This window comes from Nicotiana sylvestris, chromosome 4 (genome assembly GCF_000393655.2).
Source record: "Nicotiana sylvestris chromosome 4, ASM39365v2, whole genome shotgun sequence".
In the NCBI taxonomy this organism is placed as follows: domain Eukaryota; kingdom Viridiplantae; phylum Streptophyta; class Magnoliopsida; order Solanales; family Solanaceae; genus Nicotiana; species Nicotiana sylvestris.
In genome coordinates this window covers 12,427,996-12,453,007 of record NC_091060.1, presented here as the reverse complement: position 1 = coordinate 12,453,007, position 25,012 = coordinate 12,427,996, and the positions used below count along the sequence as shown (strand labels likewise).

The window sequence follows — 25,012 nt, the reverse complement described above, 5'->3', positions numbered from 1 at the left end:
TGGGAGCCCGCCCATATAACAGAGGAATACATTTCAGTCTTTACATTTCAAGTTTTGAAGTTGGGAGCCCGCCCATATAACAGAGGAATACATTTCAGTCTTTACATTTCAAGTTTTGAAGTTGGGAGCCCGCCCATATAACAGAGGAATACATTTCAGTCTTTACATTTCAAGTTTTGAAGTTGGGAGCCCGCCCATATAACAGAGGAATACATTTCAGTCTTTACATTTCAAGTTTTGAAGTTGGGAGCCCGCCCATATAACAGAGGAATACATTTCAGTCTTTACATTTCAAGTTTTGAAGTTGGGAGCCCGCCCATATAACAGAGGAATACATTTCAGTCTTTACATTTCAAGTTTTGAAGTTGGGAGCCCGCCCATATAACAGAGGAATACATTTCAGTCTTTACATTTCAAGTTTTGAAGTTGGGAGCCCGCCCATATAACAGAGGAATACATTTCAGTCTTTACATTTCAAGTTTTGAAGTTGGGAGCCCGCCCATATAACAGAGGAATACATTTCAGTCTTTACATTTCAAGTTTTGAAGTTGGGAGCCCGCCCATATAACAGAGGAATACATTTCAGTCTTTACATTTCAAGTTTTGAAGTTGGGAGCCCGCCCATATAACAGAGGAATACATTTCAGTCTTTACATTTCAAGTTTTGAAGTTGGGAGCCCGCCCATATAACAGAGGAATACATTTCAGTCTTTACATTTCAAGTTTTGAAGTTGGGAGCCCGCCCATATAACAGAGGAATACATTTCAGTCTTTACATTTCAAGTTTTGAAGTTGGGAGCCCGCCCATATAACAGAGGAATACATTTCAGTCTTTACATTTCAAGTTTTGAAGTTGGGAGCCCGCCCATATAACAGAGGAATACATTTCAGTCTTTACATTTCAAGTTTTGAAGTTGGGAGCCCGCCCATATAACAGAGGAATACATTTCAGTCTTTACATTTCAAGTCTGGAAGTTGGGAGCCCGCCCATATAACAGAGGAATACAGTCACATGACCAAGTTTGAGAATAAATCTTTGTAATTCATAGACCATAGCTCAGTATAACTTCTTTACTTTTTATCAAGGTGTAATAAGGAGTTCAGTAAGCAGTATCAGCAACAGCAGTAACAGTGAAACCACAGTTCATGGTAGTCCCAGCTACCGAAACTTCCTGAACTATATTGACCTGATTCCCTTTTTAGCTAGGGATATGTAGGAAATCTTTGAAGCAGCGGTTCGGTGAAATCTTTCAAAAATGCTTCACACGGAGTAGCTGAACGGGCAAAAATCGCTCGTATCCGCTCACTTTATCTTTGCGCGAAAACTCTTCATGTTTCCGGACAAAGAGGGGCAGCTGTGAGCACGTGATTTTTGCCCTACAAGAACTACTCCCAAAAATTCAAAATAAAATAGTTTTGTGTTGCTTGTGATTTATTTGTACTTGTCTGTGCATGTTTATTTTTACTTTAATTAAGAAAAATACAAAAATATGTGTTGCATGTGCATTTAGGATTTAATTTTACAATTAGGAATTAATTAAACAATATTTGGATTTGCGAGAATGAAAATCACAAAAATATGTACTTTGCATTTAATCTCCAATTGTGTGATTTTATTTTAGTTGGTATTGTGTGTGATAATTGTTATTAGGAATTAATTAGTATTTTTAATTTGGTTTATAATTCAATTTAGAATTTTAGTTTTATTAATTAGGAAATAAAAGAAAAAGAAGAAAAAGAAACAAAATGGGAACCGGACCGGGCCAAATTGGCCACAGCCCAGTTCTTACCCAAAAAATTAGCCCAATACCCGCCCCAAATCCAGTCCACTTGCGACCAACCCAGAACGACATCGTTTGGGCATTGTGAATCTGGACCGTCAATCTCATACGATCAAACGGTCCAGTCCGTCTCCAGAATTATCCAAACGACGTCTTTTTAAGTCAGTCAATCTCAACCATTCGCTTGATTGGATCGAACGGTCTAGATCAACTCCTCCGTCACCCGACCCATTTCCACCAAAGACCAACCCGGTCTCAAGACAAACTAAACGACGCCGTTCCGTTTAGTGATTTGATCCAACGGCCTGGATCTTAATTGATCCAACGGCCTGGATCTAATTTCGCTCCCAGTATATATTTTGCCAAACAGACCCCACCCCCTCAGAACCCCCCTCTCTCGTCTCTTCAGAGACCAAAACACACACCACCACACACCACCACCTTCCGCCCGCCGGAAATCGCCCACGACGGCGGACGGTGGCCAAACAACCCCAGAAATACACCCCTGAACCACCCTGTTCCCCCCTCTCTGATTCCATACTCCATTAGCCTCAAATAATACTATAACTCCTCGAATATTCGATCGAAGATCCCCGTCCCAAACCCTAGCCTGTCCACTTAACCCCAAAATCACACCCAATAATCCCCTTTACCTCCTCGTCGCTAATCCCTAGCCAAATTGGCTCGAATCCGAGTAAAACTCGTCGAATGGCAGATCTAGGGTTCAACAGTTCGAGAATGTTTCAAAGCTTTCATGGTGAAATGGGTTCTAGTTAGTACTATAAGCCTATTTCTAATGAAATAGACGTATAATACTAACTGGAACTCAAGTTTGAAAGGGCATGTTGGTGGGGTCCGAGAAACGATCAATAAGTTCTTCTTAGCTTCTTCTTTTCCTTTTTCTATATGTTTATTTGTCTGTTTGAGTTGTAATTAGTCGCTTCTTTAGGTTTTCAGTTTAAGTTAATTTTTAATCCAGTAAATATTCCGCCTCTTTTTCTGATTCTGGTTAGATTAAATACTCCAATGTTCGTTTGAGTAGTTCAATCGATTATTGTTTGCCTAATTAGGTTTCGTTGTAATTCATCATTTTTGTCAAGTAGTTCTTCCTCCTCTTTCTGACCTTTTTCTTGGTCCAGTTTGTTTCTGTTGATTGACATATGTTATAAATAGTTTCGTCGATTAATTCATTCTCGTTTGTAGACCAGTAGCTTTCGTCAAATGGTTTGATGTCGAGTGTTGTATGTACTGATCCTTAGACACTTAGCTTCAGGTCTCATTGTCAATATACTGACAGTGATCCTGCATTTTGTATAGGTTTGACTTAGAATTGTGTTAGCTTAATCCCTATATCAACGTGATTTTGATTCAGTTTCAGCTTCAGCTTCAATAATTCTATTGGGTTATGTGTGGTGTTAATATGATTTTGATTTAAATTCAGGTCATTTGTTCCAATTAGAATTCAGCTTTAGCCATTCAGTTGTTAGGCATTTGATAGGCTGGATTGGTTATAGTTGAGGTGTTTAGAGTTTAAATTCAGTTCATTTAGATAATTGAATTAGGAATCAGTATAGTTAATGATTAGTTGAATTGGTCATAACTGGGGTTAGGATAGTAAGCACAGGGGTTCCATGGGGGTAATTTGGGAATTGAAAACTTGAAGAAATGGGTAGTTTGAGTGTTCTGTCCACTAAGTACTAATGTACCATTAAATAGACATTTGTTTAATAGTTAGTGGGAAACAAAACATAATGGTATGTGGAGGCTTAAAAGGAATTGATTAAAATATGACATGGCCCATACACCTTTGAATTAAATAATAAAATTAGACACTTAGTAGTGGCTATCAGGGAATGTGATGGAAGAAACACATTTCTTAATGATTTAAGTGTTAAAACAAGCTGGAAAAGGGGTCTGTCTTAGGGTATAAAAAACATGGCAGACCTTAGAATTAGGGGGGATCAGTTCAGAGAGTTTTGGAGAGTTCTTTGAAGAGGCAGTCTCAGACAACATTTTAAAAGCTAAGGCATTCAGCGTTTTTAGAGTTCTGGAGAGTTTAAGAACAGAAAATCAAAAATATATTGTTTCATTGCATTCATAGGTGTAAGTCGAATTCTGGACAGGGATTCTCATTGCTGAAGTGGTTCAGTAGTTTACTGATTAAGTTTTGGTTTAATTCAAACTCTATTGAGTCTGTTCGTTTTGATATTTGCTGTTTCTATTGGTTTTGCAACTTGTTCTGGGTTGTGGTCGAGTTGATTCTGGGTAAAAATTGGCCTTGAACTGTGATGGTTGCTGTTTGAATTCCTGGTTGCTGTTGTTTGCTCTTCTGTTGCTAACTCCCCCTTCTACTCGATTATATTTCCAGGTACCTTGTTGTCTCTAATGCCTTGAAGTTTCATTCGATGTATCTGAACGATTATGAAATCAAATGACGAGGCACTGCTACCATATGAATTCGCTTCTGTATTTCACTATTAGTATAGCTTGTAGTTATAGATTTCAAATACGCATTAGTAATTTCTGAAACTTGTCTTGTAATTAAACTAGAAAGACTGTGGATTAATGATTATATGACCATGAATCTGTACTGGACTGTATGAGCTACTCGGATTTGCTATAGTTAATTTAGTTAACTGTGGCATTAATGTGAAGGTGAATCTGGATCGTAATAGCCAATTGCTATAGCTTTCATATTTAGGGTGCTGGGATCACAAACGGGTATAAAATTAGACATGACTAATTGTACGAATAACATGGTATAATATCTAATCACCTCAATAAGTTACGCTTTTTTTCATGATTGCCCGTGTTAATTCCTAGCATGAACAACGGCTTTAAATTTGATAGATACGTGAACTCGAGTTGGTAATTTTGGTTAGCATAAGGGTTGGGGTAAAGAATCAGAATAATTGTCCGTTTCGTTGAGCTAGTTCATTAAACTTGATGGTTTAAAACTTTCAGTGAACACTTGTGCACATTGAACTGAAGCGTTGTTTAATTTAACTGCTGGGGCTCGACAGCCCCTTTGCATAAAGTGTAAGCTTCTGGGCCGAAATAAATGGCTCAGGCCTGGGTCTGACATGCATATCCGTTTGGGGCCTGGACCCATGCCTGCGATTGGTCTAGTTTGTGCTGGGCCTGGATTATGATTCCTTCACGTAGACTGTTTGAAGTTTGCAGATCTAGATGTAGTATTTCTTAAAAGATAATAATTAGTTAGGTTTTATTTTTATTATTAGAGACAAGTAAAAATAGAAAAATCACCATAGTTTTTAGGTTTGCCTTTTGAATAATAAAAATGAGATGAGCCTCGCTAAACAAACAAATAAACTACAGGACCCCCATTAAATGTATATATAAAAATACTTAGATTTCGGGACGGGCCGTTAACGAATTTCACGATTTTTCCCCAAAGTAATAACGCGCTAGTCTCTGTAGGCGCGTATTTTAATAATGTTACCTTCCTAAACTCGGGTGCGCATTTATGTGACCCAAATCCAAATCTCAACGATGTTAAAATATGTCAAAAACCACGGGTGCATTTATGTGACATGGTTCAAGACTTGCTTTAATGACGTTGCAATTTTCCTCAAAAAATAGATAAAAAGCGGTTGAAGTTAAAATTTGCGCATAGGTTCATCATGTATTAAAATCAGATAGATAAGCCGAATATGACAGTTGAGCGACCGTGCTAGAACCACGGAACTCGGGAATGCCTAATACTTTCTCCCGGGTTAACAAAGTTCCTTACCCGGATTTCTGGTTCGCGAACTGTAATACAGAGTCAATCTTTTCCTCGATTCAGGATTCAACCGGTGACTTGGGACACCATAAATCTCCCAAGTGGCGACTCTGAATTAAATAAATAAATCCCGTTTCGATTGTCCTTTAAGTGGAAAAACTCCCCTACGCCCCTGCGGACGCAAGTGAAAAAGGAGGTGTGACAGTTATTACAATTATATCCTTTCCCTATGAGTTCTTTTGTTTAATATTTTATGGCTAGTTTGGTCTATTAATATTATATTCGTGCTTTTATAATAGTATACAGAAGATATAGACTCTCTTTATTTCTAAATGGATTTGAACAATATAATACATTATCAAATTATATTAGTAATAGGACATTATAATATGTTTTCAAATTAAATTAGTAATAGAAACTTCAAAAATACCTGAATAATATATATACATATTAGGTATTGATCAAATTAGAGCATTTTTCTTTGACGTGTTTTTGGTTTTCATGTTTTAAATGCTTAGGAAATAAACTAATGCATATACATCAATTTGATATTTTGCTTGCTGGTAGTTTTTATATTCTAACAATATTTGTGAAGTCTAAAATAATAGAATGTTATTTCTTTAAAATATTTGTCGTGAAACTACTAATATTTTTTAATTGTGTTAATTTAATGCTCATAGGTTATGTGAGATCGTGGGATTTATCATGAAGGATTCCTAACGTGTAGTATATATCTTAAAACTAATAGAATTATAAGGCTAATTAATGTCTAAAATTCTGATTATACTCTTTTACTATAAATTATTATGCTTAATATTATAAGGTTATTTTTGTAAACCGACATTGTATTTATGCTTTTATAATAATATAGATAAGCTAGAACATTAATCCAAGCATGGTGAACGTAACACGTGTAGTAGTATAGAGAAATTTCCAGAACTCACGAGAAGAGAAACTCAATTCGCCACCTCTCTGCCAAAAAAAAATTCATTCCAATTGCACCGTCTTTAATCTCCAATCGGTGGTTTTTTCATGTAAAATCAAGAAACTTCTAGAGACTCTCCAAACGGAACCAATCAATCAACTATTTATACCCTTCTCTCTTTTCTATCTCCATATTCTAATTACTTGATTTTTCTCTGCAAAAAATAAAATAAAATACCAGCTCTCGTCTTACTTAATTATTTACTCTTGTTTGTGTGATAATTGTTCGTTTTGAGCTCAGATTAATGGCTGGAAAAGGCGAAGGACCGGCGATCGGAATTGATTTAGGGACGACGTACTCGTGTGTTGGTGTATGGCAGCATGATCGTGTTGAGATCATAGCGAATGATCAAGGGAACAGAACGACGCCGTCTTATGTTGCTTTTACTGATACGGAACGGTTGATTGGGGATGCTGCTAAGAATCAAGTTGCCATGAATCCTACTAACACTGTCTTTGGTAAGCTCGCCTTCACCTTCTCGTATTTTTATATTTTACTAGTATTTCAGAGGTGAATTGGAATTCTATTCGTTTTATGTTAGAGGTTCTAAATTAATAATATATATATATATATATATATATATATATATATATATATATATATATTATATAATTCTTAAAACAAATACAAGTTTCGAATCAAAGCTATTGGGTGAATCAAAGCTATTGGGTGGAACTCGCTCACAACACTCTCCGTCCCCGAGTATTTCGATATATTGGAAGTAACATGAATGTTAAACTTTTTGCGAAGATGTCAAATTTGTGTGGTTTGCGAGTTATAGAGCCGTATATATGATCATTTGATTTGAGCCTGCAGAAATTCTATTTTAAAGAAGAAAAAAAAAGTTTATCGAAATAAAAATGAATGTTGTATGTGCCTTAAGAACCATTAGTAGTGTTAAATTTAGCTCAAATAAATGCAATCTTCCTAATCCGGACATGGATTGGTGGAAATTTTGTAAGAAAATTTTGCTGAACAATTTTATTTGGAACTGAAAAAATTATTGAAACAGAATGAACTAATAAAAAGATAATTTTGAGTTAGGGTGTATATTGTTTGGTATTGATATATACTTTCAATGAGATGAATCATTGTTTGGAATACTGTAAAATTTATATTTGCCATTGTAAATGCCAAGTTAAATTTAAATCCTTACTTTTATGAATTAGATTCTGTCTGTCTTTTAACTATTACGGCTAGTACAATTTAATCATCCGTGCATTCAGGCTAAGCTCTGTTGTATTTGGTTCCAGATGCCAAGCGACTGATTGGTAGGAGATTTAATGACCCCTCAGTACAAAGTGACATGAAACTGTGGCCTTTTAAGGTCATTCCCGGCCCTGCGGACAAGCCCATGATTGTTGTCAATTACAAAGGCGAAGAGAAGCAATTTTCTGCTGAAGAAATCTCCTCTATGGTCCTTGTTAAGATGAAGGAGATTGCAGAGGCCTTTCTTGGAACAACAATAAAGAATGCTGTTGTTACTGTGCCTGCCTACTTCAATGACTCGCAACGTCAGGCTACTAAGGATGCTGGAACTATTTCTGGCCTCAACGTTATGCGTATTATCAATGAGCCTACTGCTGCTGCGATTGCTTACGGACTTGACAAGAAAGCAGGCAGTTCAGGGGAGAAGAATGTGCTTATTTTTGACTTAGGTGGTGGTACATTTGATGTCTCACTTCTTACTATTGAAGAAGGGATTTTTGAAGTGAAGTCTACTGCTGGTGATACGCATCTTGGTGGGGAGGATTTTGATAATAGGATGGTTAATCACTTTGTCCAGGAATTCAAGAGGAAGCACAAAAAGGATATCAGTGGAAATCCTAGAGCTCTTAGGAGGCTAAGAACTGCTTGTGAAAGGGCTAAAAGAACACTCTCATCCACTGCTCAGACTACTATTGAAATTGATTCTCTTTATGAGGGTATTGATTTCTATACGACTATTACTCGTGCTCGGTTTGAGGAGCTTAACATGGATCTTTTCAGAAAATGTATGGAGCCTGTCGAAAAGTGTTTGAGGGATGCCAAAATGGATAAGAGCGGTGTTCATGACATTGTTCTTGTTGGTGGCTCGACTAGGATTCCGAAGGTGCAACAGTTGCTGCAGGACTTCTTTAACGGGAAGGAACTTTGCAAGAGTATCAACCCCGACGAAGCTGTCGCCTATGGTGCTGCTGTGCAAGCTGCTATCTTGAGTGGTGAAGGAAATGAAAAAGTTCAGGACCTGTTGCTGTTGGATGTCACTCCGCTTTCACTTGGTCTTGAGACTGCTGGAGGTGTTATGACCGTCTTGATTCCGAGGAATACCACAATTCCAACTAAGAAAGAGCAAGTGTTTTCTACCTATTCGGATAACCAGCCCGGAGTCTTGATTCAGGTGTACGAGGGTGAGAGGGCAAGAACTCGAGACAACAACTTGTTGGGTAAATTTGAACTCTCCGGTATACCTCCTTCTCCTAGGGGTGTGCCTCAGATCACAGTCTGCTTTGATATTGACGCGAATGGTATCTTGAACGTCTCTGCTGAGGATAAAACCACCGGACAGAAGAACAAGATTACAATTACGAATGATAAGGGTAGGTTATCAAAGGAAGAAATCGAGAAGATGGTGCAAGAAGCAGAGAAGTACAAGGCAGAGGATGAGGAACACAAGAAGAAGGTAGAGGCGAAAAATGCGTTGGAGAACTATGCCTACAACATGAGGAACACTATCAAGGATGAGAAGATTGGTTCTAAGCTAAGCCCAGATGACAAGAAGAAGATTGAGGATGCTATTGATCAGGCGATCTCGTGGCTCGACGCCAACCAGCTGGCGGAGGCCGATGAATTCGAAGATAAGATGAAGGAGCTTGAGAGCATATGTAACCCCATTATTGCAAAGATGTACCAGGATGGAGGTGCTGGTCCTGATATGGCTGGGGGCATGGATGAAGATGGTCCTTCTGCTGGTGCAAGTGGTGCAGGTCCTAAGATTGAGGAAGTTGATTAAGTTGAAATCTAGTTCGTAGTAGTCAATAAAAGATGTAGTTTTAGAGGTCTTTGGTTGTCTGTCTATATTTTGTTGGTGTATCTGTGAGCGTTCAAACTTTTCTCCTGTTTGTTTTTGGGGTTGTGTTCGACTTTCTATCAAAATTTATCGCTTTTTTGGTATATCGACTGTTTTTATATTTTTGGTCACAGCTAAAAAAGTTAAAAGTATCAATTGTAGATACTGCAACCAGCAACGATGCAAATATGCATTTAGAGTATGCACAGGAACAAAATTAATCATAAAAATTTGTACCAGAAACTATTACCAGCACAAGAAACCACAAATAGCTAAACCAATACAGGAGAGTAACAGAAGTTGGTATGGCTTGAATGCACAGAAAGCATATTAAAGAGCAACAACAACAACCCATAAGTGGGATTTGACCTTTGGCTCAAGAAGATAAAAAGAAACAATAGAACAATAACAAGATAAAGAAAAATCGAAGATATAGTGATCGTAAGACCTTGTTCCTTTCTACTTGACTAAGTAGTATACCACTCGTGCAGTGGGTGTATGGGCTAGCCCATGGTGCGGTCAGCTATGATATACTCAACTTCTTCTTTAGTAGGTTTATCTACAACATCTGGTGGTGCCCTCGTGGGCACATTCCTCTCCGGGGCGGTCTGGTCTAATCGAAGTCAATAGGATCCGAAAAATAGATGGAAAAAGCAGTAGCAATATCCAGTAACAATGGCAAGATACTAGGAAACAAAGCATATCCCAAAATTTCTACCTTGTTCAAATTATAAATGACTTAGGCTGTGGCCTTGTTCTGTGAGATGTGGTAGAGAAAGAAAGTAATTTCTAAGCTTCAATGAAGTTTTTATTTAATACTGGAAAAACAAAGATTATTGTACGTCGCTACAATTCCAGTTATCTTGATAAAAATTGAACTTCTTCCTCTCAGGTTACAAAAGATGTATCACATGAATCTTAATGCAGTATGACACTCGTCAGTACTCGGAACGAGAATGCAAAACAAGCTAAAGGTTGGATTCATGCAATGGTTAGTATGTCACAGAAACAGAACACAAGACCTGAAGAATTGAGATAGAGATTGAAACACAAATATCATTTAATGATAAAACAGTATGAAATTGTTAAAGATGCCAATAAAAGATCCAAGACTAGCAGGAACAAAATGGTGTGGACATTGAGGGCATGCAAAAAATCAGCATCTTGTGTCCCATATTGGCTGAAGGGCGGAAAAGAAAAGAATATTTCCTGAAGAATTAGAAGAAAATATAAATACCATTTTCATTGAGGTCAGTAAATAATGACTACTACCTAAGAGAGCTTCCACAAATTTCAAGCCATTGCTTCTGTCAGATCAACGTATGCATGTGTAGTCCAAGGAGAGGGGCGAAGGCACACTAGAACCTCGTGCTCTTCAGGTCCTACACGCTGCTTTGGCACGAGAATTTCAAGCATAGTTCCAGTCTCATCTCCATATGCTTCTAGTTTAGCGTCTTCTGGAATGCGAGTCCTAAGAGGGATTTCTCTGACAAATTCCCCTGAAGGGCAGTGCTCGGGAGCTGGATCTGCTAGCTTGAAAGTCCGGTTTTGCCTTTTAATGATCGGTATACATCCCGTGCTGATACAAGATATCTTCACAATGCCATGAGAGATAGTGTTTCTCCAAGTAACTTTGACACTTTTTAGATCGACAAAAGGCATGCTAACAAGTATCAAGAACGCCGTGTCATCTTCATAAATAGTCTTTGCAGCCGTAACTGGACCTGATGCCATATGCATTGCACCGGAAAATGCTCCTAGCCAGGGTTGGCTAATTGGATGTTGACTATTAGGCAAACAGCAATCGTCATTGTTTCCACCGGAAAATCCATTTTTCTTCCTCTTATTGCAGACAGACAAAATGTTTAATCCTTCTCCATTTACATGGTTTGAAGACCGAGTAGATAGGTTCAGGCCGGAGCCATTTAATAATCTTTCTGGACGGGGAATTGAGTTGCTCTTCAATGCAGGAGGATGCCGCTCAAGCTCAAATTCTGTATTTGGAAGGCATCTCCATGACTCAAAGTCACTGGCTTCAGAAGGAATTGAAAAGTTCATGTCTCGGCCAGTAAGCTCCATCCACTTCTTTTGCTCCTCTTTATCGAGACCTGTAAGATTGGGCGACCTAACAACTTCAATTCCGTGAAGGCACTGAGGGTTGGAAAGACCTCGGTAATGTTTCCTTTGCATTTTGTGAGATCTAACGAAACCTTTATCTGCAGTGAAAGGAAAGGGACTCTCCCCTTGACGTGAATGCCCGTTCATGTAACTCCTCAATTGCATCTTGCCAAGTGCGTTTTCAGGCCTGTCCTTGAAAACCCACATGTACATATTCTCCATATCATGCTGAACAAGGAAAACATCCTGCCTCAAATCTGATTTATCATACGGAGATGCCCCGTTACTCTCGCGAATAATCTTACCCTTCGACTTCTCATTCAGAGCTGGCTTAAAGTAAAAAGTGAAGAAAAACCAAGCGCCCCAAATACTATCAAGCCGCTTGGCGCACTTCTTCCCAACTTTTGTGATACTAATATTTGTCTCAACCTCATAATGTTGGGGACCAAGGCCTACATCTAGCATATCACATGTATCATTCCACGATGGAGGAGGAGGACTAGGCTCGAGTGGGAGATTGATATCAGGCGGTTGTAGATGGTTAACAGTCCGGATCAACTCTCTCTCCATTTCATCATGAGAAGACGAACCGGAATCCATGGACAAAAGGGTGGACAAATGATTGCTTTCTATAGTTAAGGTTGTGAGGAGATCTTCACCCATTTTCCCCTTTGTTAGCATTTCCTTTCCTATTATTAGAGGTGAAGTAAAGGCGTCTCTAGCCTTTAGCAATGGGTTCAACTGAACCTATTGCTTTCAGCTCGAACCAAGTATACATATGAAAAAGGATCTTCAAAATGTATATACATAACATCCGGTATCCACTTCCAACTAACTGATTCTAAATCCTGGATCCGCCTCTCTGGAAGTATAATTCCACCACAACTAATATTCAAAAACATGACCATGACCACCTCCTCAACATATCCATACAAGAATCAAACAACCAAGATTCAATAACCCTGACTCAATTCATATAAAGAACCATATATAGCATTTCTTTATGCATTTTAAAACACACCAAAATCAGAAAAATTACAACTTTATCAAACAATTCATTGTATACCCATTAAAGATTTGACCTTTGCAAGATGAAAGCACCAATTCTTGATTCCAAACAACCCTTTGAATCTTTAAAACATCTGTAGAATTTAAAAAATAATAATAATAAGTAAAAAAGAATCCCAGGAAAGTATATACATGCAGAAAAAGTAAGATCCAAAAGGGAAAATTTTGAAGAGTATGTACCTGAGAGAATGGTGTGAATCTGCAGCAAAAGATATGGGAATTGTGAAGTAGGCGGTGACGTAAAAGGAGAATGAAAAAGGGTATTCAGAGAGCTTAAAGATAATTTGTTAAGGGTTGATGAGAACGACCTGCACTAGTTACAACCGTTTCAAGGGAGCAAACGCCGTCAAGATAACGGTGACGGTGTAGTAGATACAGCATTTCAATTATTAACCTGTCAATTATTAAATTATTGAAAGATATAGTATATATTATTTTATCATGATAGATTTATTAGTATTCATAGATTATATATTAATTATTCATATTATACATATATTTATATAAACTATACATATATTATATATTCATTGATTATTTTAAGTTTAAAAAATTAAGTAAACGACTATTTGAGTTAAGTCTTCTAAACAGTGGCCTTTGGATGTTCTTCCTTTTCTCCTCTAGGGGTCGTTTGATAATTAAGATTATGATAAGAATAAATAACTTAATAATTTAGGCATATTAGTTAGAGCTAATATTCACAATCAAACATCGGATAAATTTAATCTCGAATTCTATTTTGGATTAACACCCTAATCCCCGTTACAAAAAGGCCTATAAGAAAAATGGTAATGAATAAATAATTATTTTTTAAGAAATTGAAATTTACCTTTTTAAAAAAAAATTACTCAAATATTGCGGTGTTATATTTATTTCTTGTGCAATATCATTTAAAATGTAAGACAAGGTAAATTTGATTTTGCAAAATCTTTTCCCACCATTGAGATTTGTTGTTAAGAAATAGGTTTAATATCCTTAATAGTACTTTCTTTTTTAAAAGTAGGAGTAGTACGGTAAGAAAGAATGTACATTTGACTTTGCCATTTTCGTTTATAATTATCAATTTTTTTGTTCCATTTCCTTTTCATGGAATTTAAAAATTAGTCAAGGACCGACAAAAAGTTTGGTAGCTAAGCTGCAAAATAATCCATAAATATGTTACTTTAACATTAAACAAAATGACTCTTAAGCCTGAAAACAATTTTGTTGTTGTTATTGTAATATTACGAAAATGCAAAATCACTTTTGCAAATATAATTCTCGAAATAACAAGAAATAGAATACTTAGATTATTGAAAAATATTATTGGATCGGGTCCACATATAAAGGGTGCTAGATGACTCATAAGCCTATTAATAAGTCATCTTCCTAAATTTTACTTACAACCTATAAATATACCATTATGATTGTGTAGAAAAAAGGTTTTTCTAACATTTCTTAACGAGCTCAATATAGACGGGTGTTATTCCATGAAATAATTCGAATTTCAAATCATTCACTTGAAACACGACTAGACTTTATTTTTTGCTTCTTAGAGAGGAATAACTAGGCCGTAGAAACAGGGAGTCCATCCATCACGTTTGGATTTCCCACAATAATTTGAGTCGGGTTGTTGCAGATAATCGCTTCCGCTAAGAAGGAAATTCATAAGAGCCTGTTTGGCCAAGCTGTCAGAAACTATTTATTTTGAAAAGTGCTTTTGGTTAGAAGTGCTTCTTGAAAAAGTACTTTTTGCAAAATAACAATTTGTGTTTGGCTAATTCGTTTGAGTAGTATTTTTTGCAAACTCATTATGTTTGACCAATTTTTTAAAAAAGCACTTTTAAATATCAAATTACGAAAAAGAACAGTAAAGGTTCTATTTGCGATCTGTATTATTTAGAAAAAGAAATATAAAATTAAATATTTATTATAAAAGAATTCAATTAAAATATAAACGTAAAGTAAAAATACAAATTAAAATTTCCAATCAATATAAAATATAGTTATTTTAAAGCAATAACATTGAGTATTTGGTATTACTTATGTTTTACATGATATACATCATTTAATATAAATTTAAAATTTATTCTTATAAATAGGAGAAAGAGAATAAAAATATGATTAAAATATAAAGGAGAAGAAATGCATAGTAGAAATAAAAAGAAAAAGGAAAAGAAAAAAAATTAATTATTTTGGATCGAAAGAAGTATTACACATATAAATAGCAACTAGAAGGTACAAATTGTTGGGGTTGGGGGGGGGGGGGGGTTGAAGATACAACGTAGAGAGATGGAATTGAACTTATCAAGATAAGAGGGAGACTTGAATGAATATAGTCAAGAATTCAATGGACAGCTCAATGTGACAAAAGCAAAGGAAGCAAAGTGGAATGGTCCTCCAAACTTTATTGTGTTCCCATATGAATAAGTGGACTTCCCTATCTTTTCTTTTTCTTTTATTAATAATAATAACTAAAGTTCTCTTCTCTCTCTTTTTTTTTCTTTTCTTTTTTTAATTGAAAAAGGGAAATTTAGGCCCCATTTGTCTCTCTTTTTCTCTCTTAAAAAAATAATAAGATGTTGAATTTGATAAGTACACATATGATTATTAAGATATCATTTTTAATAATGGTTAATCAATGCTGTTTTTTTTGGATAGCATCTCAATTTATATTATATATCCTCAAACTGTGAGCTAATTTTATCTATGGTCATTGAACTTTTGTGTTTGTTACACAAAAATCTTTTTTTTTATTACGTAAAAACCATTCAACTTTGTATTCATTACACAAAAGTCACGTTTCTTTCTTTTGTTACACAAAAAAATTATTTTACTTTGCTCTAGTTATCACAAAAATCATATTTTTACTTGAAAAGTCTATTATGCCCTTGATTTTATATAAACCTTCATATTTATGTAATACCTTCTATATTATATACTATATTATATATTTTTAACTATGTATTTTATTTATAAATAAAATAACTTAATATTATTTTATTTATTATTTTTATAATATATTCGTATATTTAGTTTTTTCTTAATGTTAATTTTCACATATATTAGTAGCGTTATTAAATTTGTCAGTAACTTTAATATATATTAGTAGAGAAATAAATCAGCAAGTACATTTTCGTGAGAAAATTTGCAGGTAAACAAACAAAGAAAATGAGGAAAAAATTATATGTTAATCTGAAGGAAAATCCCTAGGTAACTCTACACGTGAATTTAGCTGGGGATATTTTCTTGAGGATTTACCTGGGCATGGTTATTGAAAAATTATACTACTAGAAATTCGGGAAAAACGTCCGAAAAAATCGACCAAAGTTGGTCGGTAATGGTCAATAACCATCCAAAACACAACCAATAATGTGTAGACGGTATTTTGAAGGCCGTAAGGGTATACCGACCAAAGTTGGTTAGAAATTATCGGCCAACTTTGGCCGGTCAACTAAATTTAAAAAAAAATTATTTTTATAACGCTACTAATATATCTTGAAAATTAAAGTTAGAAATTTTTTATAACGCTACTAATATATCTTGAATTTTTTTATAATATATTTGTATATTTAGTTTTTTCTTAATGTTAATTTTTAAAATATATTAGTAGCATTATTAAATTTGTCAGTAACTTTAATATATATTAGTAGAGAAATAAATCTACAAGTACAATTTCGTGAGAAAATTCGCAGGTAAACAAACAAAGAAAATGAGGAAAAAATCACATGTTAATCAGAAGGAAAATCCCTAGGTAACTCTACACGCGAATTTTGCTGGGGATATTTTCTTGAGGATTTACCGGGGCATGGTTATTGAAAAAATATACTACTAGAAATTCGGGAAAAACGTCCGAAAAAATCGACCAAAGTTGGTCGGTAATGGTCAATAATCGTCCAAAACGCAACCAATAATGTGTAGACGGTATTTTGAAGGCCGTAAGGGTATACCGACCAAAGTTGGTTAGAAATTATCGGCCAACTTTGGCCGGTCAACTAAATTAAAAAAAAATTATTTTTATAACGCTACTAATATATCTTGAAAATTAAAGTTAGAAATTTTTTATAACGCTACTAATATATCTTGAAATTTTTTATAATATATTCGAATATTTAGTTTTTTCTTAATGTTAATTTTTAAAATATATTAGTAGCATTATTAAATTTGTCAGTAACTTTAATATATATTAGTAGAGAAATAAATCGACAAGTACATTTTCGTGAGAAAATTCGCAGGTAAACAAACAAAGAAAATGAGGAAAAAATCACATGTTAATCAGAAGGAAAATCCCTAGGTAACTCTACACGCGAATTTAGCTGGGGATATTTTCTTGGGGATTTACCTGGGCAATTGGTTATTGAAAAATTATACTACTAGAAATTCGGGAAAAAATCGTCCAAAAAAATCGACCAAAGTTGGTCGGTAATGGTCAATAACCGTCCAAAACACTACCAATAACGTGTAGTCAGTATTTTGAAGACCGGAAGGGCATACCGATCAAAGTTGATTAGAAAATAACGACCAACTTTGGTTGGTCAACTAAATTCAAAAAAAAAAAGAATTGCAGAAAAAAAATTGTTTTTATAACGCTACTAATATATCTTGAAAATTAAAGTTAGAAAAAATTAAATATATGAATATTTTATAAAAATAATATTAAGTTATTTTATTTATAAATAAAATACACAAGTAAAAATATATTATATAGTATATAATATAGAAGGTATTACATAAGTATGAAAGTTTATATAATATCAAGGGCATAATAGACTTTTCAAGTAAAAATGTGACTTGTGTGATGACTAGAGCAAAGTAAAATGATTTTTGTGTAACAAAAGAAAGAAAGTAACTTTTAGGTAACAAACACAAAAATTCAATGACCATGGATAAAATTATCTCTCAAAGTGTTAGAAAAAAAATCTTAACTTACATATTGTTGTAAAAAATGTTTGTTTGTGAATCACATTATCGGCAATAGTGATTTGCGATAAGAGTTGTGAGTTGGGATTGACCTTGGCAGGTGGTAGTTGGTGTCACACCTCCTTTTTCTGCTGCGCCCCCGATAAGGGGGCGCAAAAGGGAGTTTTTCCAATTAAAGGACAATCGAAACGGGATTTTATTTAAAGATTCAGAGTCGCCACTTGGGAGATTTGTGGTGTCCCAAGTCACCGGTTGAATCCTGAATCGAGGAAAAGAATGACTCTGTTTAACAGTCTGCGCACCAGAAATCTGGATAAGGAATTCTGTTAACCCGGGAGAAGGTGTTAGGCATCCCCGAGTTCCGTGGTTCTAGCACGGTCGCTCAACTGTCATATTCGGCTTGATTATCTGATTTTATACAATTATGAACCTACGTGCAAATTTAACTGTTTACCGCTTTTGTTATTATTTATTCAAAGAATTGCAACGTCGTGAGAATGCATCTCGAATTGCGCCACATAAATGTACCCGCAATTTTCGATATGTTCTAACTTCGTTGAGATTTGAATTTGGGTCACATAAATGTGCACCCGAGTTTAGGAAGATAACATTATTAAATACGCGCCTAAAGATACTAACGCGTTGTTATTTTGAGAAAAGCCGTAAAGTTCGCTATGCGGCCTGTCTCGAAATCTAAGCATTTGAAATAACTGTCCGTTGAGGGCCCCGCAGTTTGTGTATTCTTGTTTGTCGAGGCTCGTCTCATTCATCATTTTTTTAAAGGAATTTGCAACGTCATGGAAATGCATCTCAAACCACGTCACAATCAATGTACCCGTGATTAACGACACATTTCGACTTTGTTGAGATTTAGATTTGGTCACATAAATGCGCACCCGAGTTTAGGAAGGTAACGTTATTAAAATACGCGCCTAAAGAGACTAGCGTGTTATTACTTTGGGGAAAAACCGTGAAATTCGCTAAACGGCCCGTCCCAGAATCTAAATATTTTTAACATATACATTTAACGAGGGCCCCGCAATTTATGCATTTTGTTTTGGCGAGGCTCGTCTCATTTTTATTTAAAGTCAAACCTAAAAGCAACTATGATTTTCTATCTTTGTTTGTCTCTAAAAAATGGAACAAAGGTCCTAATTAACTTGTATGGGCCGGCATTGAACGTATTCCATCATGATATGAAATCAAGCAAACTCTAATATACATCACACGATCTTCAACAAATTGGTCTTAATAACAGCCTTAAAGAAAAAAAAATTATTCAACTGTACAGGGGAAAATGGTGCCCGAGGTCGGGCTTTAAAAAAGTTCAGGCCCAAGTCTTAAAAAAAACAAACTATCTCGTTGGGACTCCTAAGCGTCCAAATTCCTTACGGATTTTTTCCTTGTGGTTTTGATTATCAGCAGGTCTGATTATTGGGGAACACATGAGATGTCATAGGCCTGGGCAAGAATCATTTGGGCCGTAGGAATTACAACAGCCCAGTTTAATCAACTATTGTATGAATGTAACTAATCGGCAAATTTAATCTTTATACTTGCGTCAATTCAGAAATCCTGATTTTTGCATTTGACCTTGACATCATTTTAACCCATAGACTTTAACACAAGTTCAATTATCATTTCCAGCACATAACTCTTCACTGTTTGCTTGTTCCTATCAGATATGAAGCTACACATTTACCCTTAGCTTTTGATTTCGCATCCTCACGTAGCAATTAGAACTTAGGATCTTAAACCCTCTCACATTACCACTACTAGATATGAAACCCCTACAATCATAAGAAATAATTACACTACTTCGACATTCCACAGTCCACTGGATTACAATTTGCAATGTTTTTAGACTAATTTATGACACACAGAAATCTGCTAAAAAACCTAACAGGCACTATTAATCCAATAAGGAGTCAATTACTACTAGTACCCCACTAAAACACATAAGTATCTCTAAATACACAAACACAACAATTAATAGTTCAAACGAGCAAACTCATGTTCAACATTTCATCAGTCAATACAGTCCAGAGTTTACACAAATTATAAATGTTCAAATCGTCTAAGTCCCTATCACTACCACTGTGCATTTAATTGACTACTAAATGAGCTGAAATTAGATTAACAGAAGCCTTATGCCATTTCTTCAAATATCAACTATACATTGGCCTGATCCAGTCTTTCATACATCAATGGAGGTTGTAGAAAGATACCTGGAATTACAAGGATATAGAAGAAAGAACAGGGTCAGCAGCAGTTTTGACAGCTAACTGGAACAACTCAGCAAATCTCAACAACAATAACCAGCAAATAACCCCAGAATTAGCTCGGATAGACCAGTTTAGACTTGAAGATACCCAGCAAACACTTGAAAATGTCAACTAAACACTACTCGTACCAAAACTAGTTTAATTGGACCCAAGGCTACTTGAAATGAAACTCTGAACTTCAACCACCAGTGATTCAACTCAACAAACAACGAGTTATGGAGAACAACTAGCAAAGTTCACAATTTCTCAATGGAACAGTCTTTCTCAATAGAACAGTACCTCCCTCACAACTGAAAAGAACTTAAAGCACTTAAGAAAACAAACTCTAAAATCTGATTAAACTTTCAAGAACTGATCTTCAACTCTCAAAACTTACTTTTTTTTGTCAAGCTCAAAACTGATTTTTAAAGCTCTCCAAAGAACTCCCTTAGATTGATTAAAGAAGTCCCCTTCACTCTGTCCTCTCCCCCCATTTTATACCATAACAGACCCCTTCTCAGCCCTTATGAGTATTAAGACCAGTTAATTAAGTCATTCTCCCATGATATTCCCTGGCAGCCCTTATGAGTATTAAGACCAATTAATTAAGCCATTCTCCCATGATATTCCCTGACAGCCCATTACTCTGTGTCTAATCTCTTTTTTAATTCACTTGTTCCCCACTAACTCATGTCCATTCTTATTTTACTTCCTAGTATGGGCATTCTTTCCCTTTTTTAAATCAAACGTGACTTGACAACCATGCTGTCCTATTACCCTCCATTCTACTTTCAAATTAAAGCCCCCCTGAGTTTCTACCTTAAGCTCTCGATTAATTTGTAACTCAATGAATTAAAAATGCAAATGGATTCAGGTAGCAGAATCAAACTAACAATGAACCTCTGAAGTTGAGAATAATAGATCAGAAAAATAAAACAACTAACATCAAATAACTCGAAGAGAACAGCTAAACTACAAATATGAACGAACTAATCGATGAAACTATTTAAACGATTAAACAGTTCACAACATATGCTAATCAACCAAATGCCAAACGTTTGTTCTTGATAAACAAAGATGGTCGAATAAACAAAACGCCAAAACAGAGGACTGGTCGAGTTTCAGAATGACCAGAGAAAAGAAGAAAAGACGGGGAGAGATTGACAATAGAATAAACACAATTAGAAAGACTCACCGGCTAGGCTCGAACTTAAACTTGATATTCGATGCGCTTTGGTCCGATTCAAAGGAAGTCCATGATAAGTACGGTATGAAGGAGTCACGGGGGTCATATGGTGTTGATTTGGGGTCAATTAGACGAACCAAGGTTCCGGACAGATTTTTCGATCTAATATTCGAAGGGCTCAGGGATTATTCGAAGAAAAACGAGTGTGGATTCGGAGAGGGGATGGCATTGTGGTTCAGGAGTGTGATTTTGGTGGTCACCGGCGTTGTTGCCGCCGGCTTTCAGGCGGTGGGGTATGAGGGCGGCTAGGGTTTGGTGAAGGGTCGTTTGGTCTCTGGTTCTTGGAGATGAAGGGATGAAAATGAGGTGGGCGAGAGGGGGTTTGGGTGTTTTGATATATTGGAATCAGGTGATTAATCCGGGCCATTAGATGATGGGAAAAAACGGTCCGGATTAAGCCACTTAAACCAAACGGGGTCGTTTAGGCTTAGCTGGGGCGGGTGTGGTTCGGGGTAAGCGGGTCGGGCCAGGGAATGGGTAAAGGGGATTGATCTGGACCATTGATCCAGTGAGATCAACGGCCCAGACTGAGACTAGCAAAAATGACGTCATTTGGACGGTCGTGTTGCCAGCCTAATTGGACCGGGTAAACAGGGTATTTGGACTGGGTTGCAAAGGGATTACTTTGGTTTGGGCCTGGTCTACTTAGTTCAAAATTGGCCCATTCCGACTTTCTCTTTATTTCTTCCTTTTCTTCTATTTTTCTTTTAATTCCTAATTACCAACTAAAAATCCTAATTATAAAATTGACAATCACATGAAATTAAACATCAAATAAAGATAAAATCACACAATTCGGACATTAAATGCAAAGTACATATTTTTTGGTAATTTTTCCATTTTGTAAAACAAACCAGTTTAATTAATTCCTAATCGTAAAATTAAATCCTAAATGCGCACTCAACAAATATTTTTGTATTTTTTTTAATTAAAGTAAAAAAATAGACAAAAAGACACCTAAATTACAAACAACACAAAAACCATTTTATTTTGAATTTTTGTGGGAGCAGCTCTTGTAGGGCAAAAATCACGTGCTCACAGCTGCCCCTCTTTGTCCGGAAACATGAAGAGTTTTCGTGCAAAGATAAAGTGAGCGGATACGAGCGATTTTTGCCTATTCGGCTACTTCGTGTGAAGAATTTTGAAAAGATTTAACCGAACCTTTGCTTCAAAGGTTTCCTACATATCCCTGGCTAAAAGGGAATCAGGTTAATGTAGTTCGGGAAGTTTTGGTAGCTGGGCCTACCATGGGACTGCAATGTTACTGCTGTTGCATGCTGTTATTACTGCTTACCGACCTCCTTATTACATCATGTTGAAAGAAAACAAGAAGCTAGACTAAACTATAGTCTATGAATTACAAAATCTTATCTAAATCTTCAGTCGTGCTCTTGTATCTCTTATTACTTTGATGTCTCGGTGATTCCTCTGGTATTTCTTACTTCTGATTTGTCTTGTATTCTCCCTTGACTACCGATCTCGAACTGCTTATTTCCTTCTCGGGAGCTTCGCATTATTTTTCCATCGAATCTTGAACTGTCTTCCTCTGCTGGGGATTTTTTGTTGTTTCCCGCTGGGGATTTCGGTTGTATTCCTCTGCTTTACTGACTTCAGAACCAATTACTTCTTAGAATATAAAACCTTTATTCTCCAGGCGGGGCTCCTGACCTCAACAACAACTTCGAAAAATAAATCGTCATTCCGTTCTTCAGGCGGGGCTCCTGACCTCAACAACAACTTCGAAAAATAAATCGCCATTCCTTTCTTTAGGCGGGCGAGATTTCAACAACAACTTCAAAAAATAAATCGTCATTCCGTTCTTCAGGCGGAGCTCCTGACCTCAACAACAACTTCGAAAAATAAATCGCCATTCCGTTCTTTAGGGGGGGCTCCTGACCTCAACAACAACCTCGAAAAATAAATCGTCATTCCTTTCTTTAGGCGGGCGAGACTTCAACAACAACTTCGAAAAATAAATCGTCATTCCTTTCTTCAGGCGGGCGAGACTTCAACAACAACTTCAAAATATAAAATGCCATTCCGTTCTTCAGGCGGGGCTCCTGACCTCAACAACAATCTCGAAAAATAAATCGTCATTCCGTTCTTTAGGGGGGGCTCCTGACCTCAACAACAACCTCGAAAAATAAATCGTCATTCCGTTCTTCAGGCGGGGCTCCTGACCTCAACAACAACTTCGAAAAATAAATCGTCATTCCGTTCTTCAGGGGGGGCTCCTGACCTCAAAAACAACTTCGAAAAATAAATCGTCATTCCATTCTTTAGGGGGGGCTCCTGACCTCAACAAATTTCTTAAAATGTAACTATTGACGTTGCTCCTTCCTGCCTCCCGAACCATTTTCCTTCTGACTTGAATCATCTTCTTTCAACTGCTTCCCTCAAAACTGGTGTCTTATTCCTACGAAAACTGCTGGGGATAACACCAGTGTTTTTTTTTGTTTTTTTTTTAAAATATGTCATTTTCCACTTCAAAGACTACTTCCTTTAAAGCTGGCGCTTTCCTTCCACTGGAATTGCTTTCCTCAAGCTGGTGTTTTCACTTCTCTGAAACCTGCCGTGGATAACACTGTTGGGGAATTATCTTCATTCTTTAAGACTAGTTACTTTCCTCCTTTTAACAATGGTGGGTACGATACTGATTCAAAGACCACTACCCTTAAAACTTGGGTTATCTTGCTTCTTCCAAGATTGCTTTCTTTAAAACTTGTATTGCCTTCTCCCGTAAACTGTTGGGGATTCCACTTCCTTCAAAACTTGTGTTATCTTCCATCTTCCCCCAAGTGGCTATCTGATTTCAAGAAAATTTTCGCAATGAGAGAAAATTTTCTGCCCCAGTTTGATAATCTTCTTTGTGGCCATGTCTTCCCATTGTCAATAACATTTCCTTTCCATGCTTCAAATCAAAGAAAAATTTGTTAGTTTAAAACGTGGTGAGTGGTCGTGCCACTCCTGCCGGGGATGGTTTTTCCCTTCTCCCTTTCCCTGCTTTGCGTTTTATTATAAAACTTGCTGGGGATGATATTATTTGCTGGGGATGATATTATTTACTGAGGATGATACTCCTGCTGGGGATGGTTTTTCTTTTCTCTTCCTTCCCCGCTCTGTGTTGTTCGACCATTGCGGAACTTGGTCGAGAATCTGTCGGAGTTGTTCCTGTATCCCGAAAATCTGCTGGGGATCCTCATGACCTTTTAACTGTTACTTTTCTGTTTTTCTCCAACTTCCCCTGGAAATTTGGTCCTCTTGGGATCTAGACCCATTCATCATTTGGTCTTGCGACCAACTTCTTTTTGCTTTTGTTGCCTTATCTTTGGCCTGTCCTATTCGCATTTTTCTTTGCACCATTTTGGCAACTGGTAGCAAGCTCTGAAAATCCTTTTCAAAAACAAACTGTTGGGGAGGTAAAGTCTTCAAACCAAGAAATAAAAAAGTGATGATTTCAAAAATAGAAAAAGAAGAAGTCTTTCTGAACAAATGCTGGGGAAAAAGAAAAGAACTTATCTGAATGATATAACCGATTCCAACGATCATGTCGTGCATTCCGGATTAATCAACCAAGTCTATTTGTATCAATCAATCTTTCGGACGGCCTCATCTTGTTGGGGATAAACAAGCACTCAACTCTTTGCCAAATGTGGACCCTTTCCGCCAATCTTGTCTTGTCGCCTCATAGTGCCCTTCGAGGGGTTTTCACTAATAAGACTCTCTTATTTCTCTCAACTCTCGTCGTCTTATGGTGCCTGTGAAGGTTTTCACCGATAAGACTCTCTCGTTTTATTTCTCTCAACTTACGTCGCCTTATGGTGCCTGTGGAGGTTTTCACCGATAAGACTCTCTCA

At 36.4% G+C, this 25,012-nt stretch overlaps 2 protein-coding genes across 2 annotated transcripts; one reads left to right on the top strand and one right to left on the bottom strand.

The window, feature by feature from the left end:
* The first annotated feature begins 6,480 nt into the window (after window positions 1-6,480).
* Window positions 6,481-9,664, top strand: LOC104228095 (heat shock cognate 70 kDa protein 2-like). Its single transcript, XM_009780497.2, has 2 exons — window positions 6,481-6,969; window positions 7,765-9,664. Exons 1-2 carry the CDS (start codon window positions 6,756-6,758, stop codon window positions 9,501-9,503), a joined length of 1,953 nt encoding a protein of 650 aa, XP_009778799.1. The 5' UTR covers window positions 6,481-6,755; the 3' UTR covers window positions 9,504-9,664.
* Window positions 9,665-10,596: 932 nt separating this feature from the next.
* On the bottom strand, window positions 10,597-13,016 carry LOC104228096 (uncharacterized). The gene is made up of 2 exons (XM_009780498.2): window positions 12,927-13,016; window positions 10,597-12,820 (listed from the first exon to the last, which is right to left on the bottom strand). The coding sequence occupies exon 2, from the start codon at window positions 12,357-12,359 to the stop codon at window positions 10,854-10,856; it is 1,506 nt and encodes a 501-aa protein (XP_009778800.1). The 5' UTR covers window positions 12,360-12,820; window positions 12,927-13,016; the 3' UTR covers window positions 10,597-10,853.
* Between the last annotated feature and the right edge of the window lie 11,996 nt (window positions 13,017-25,012).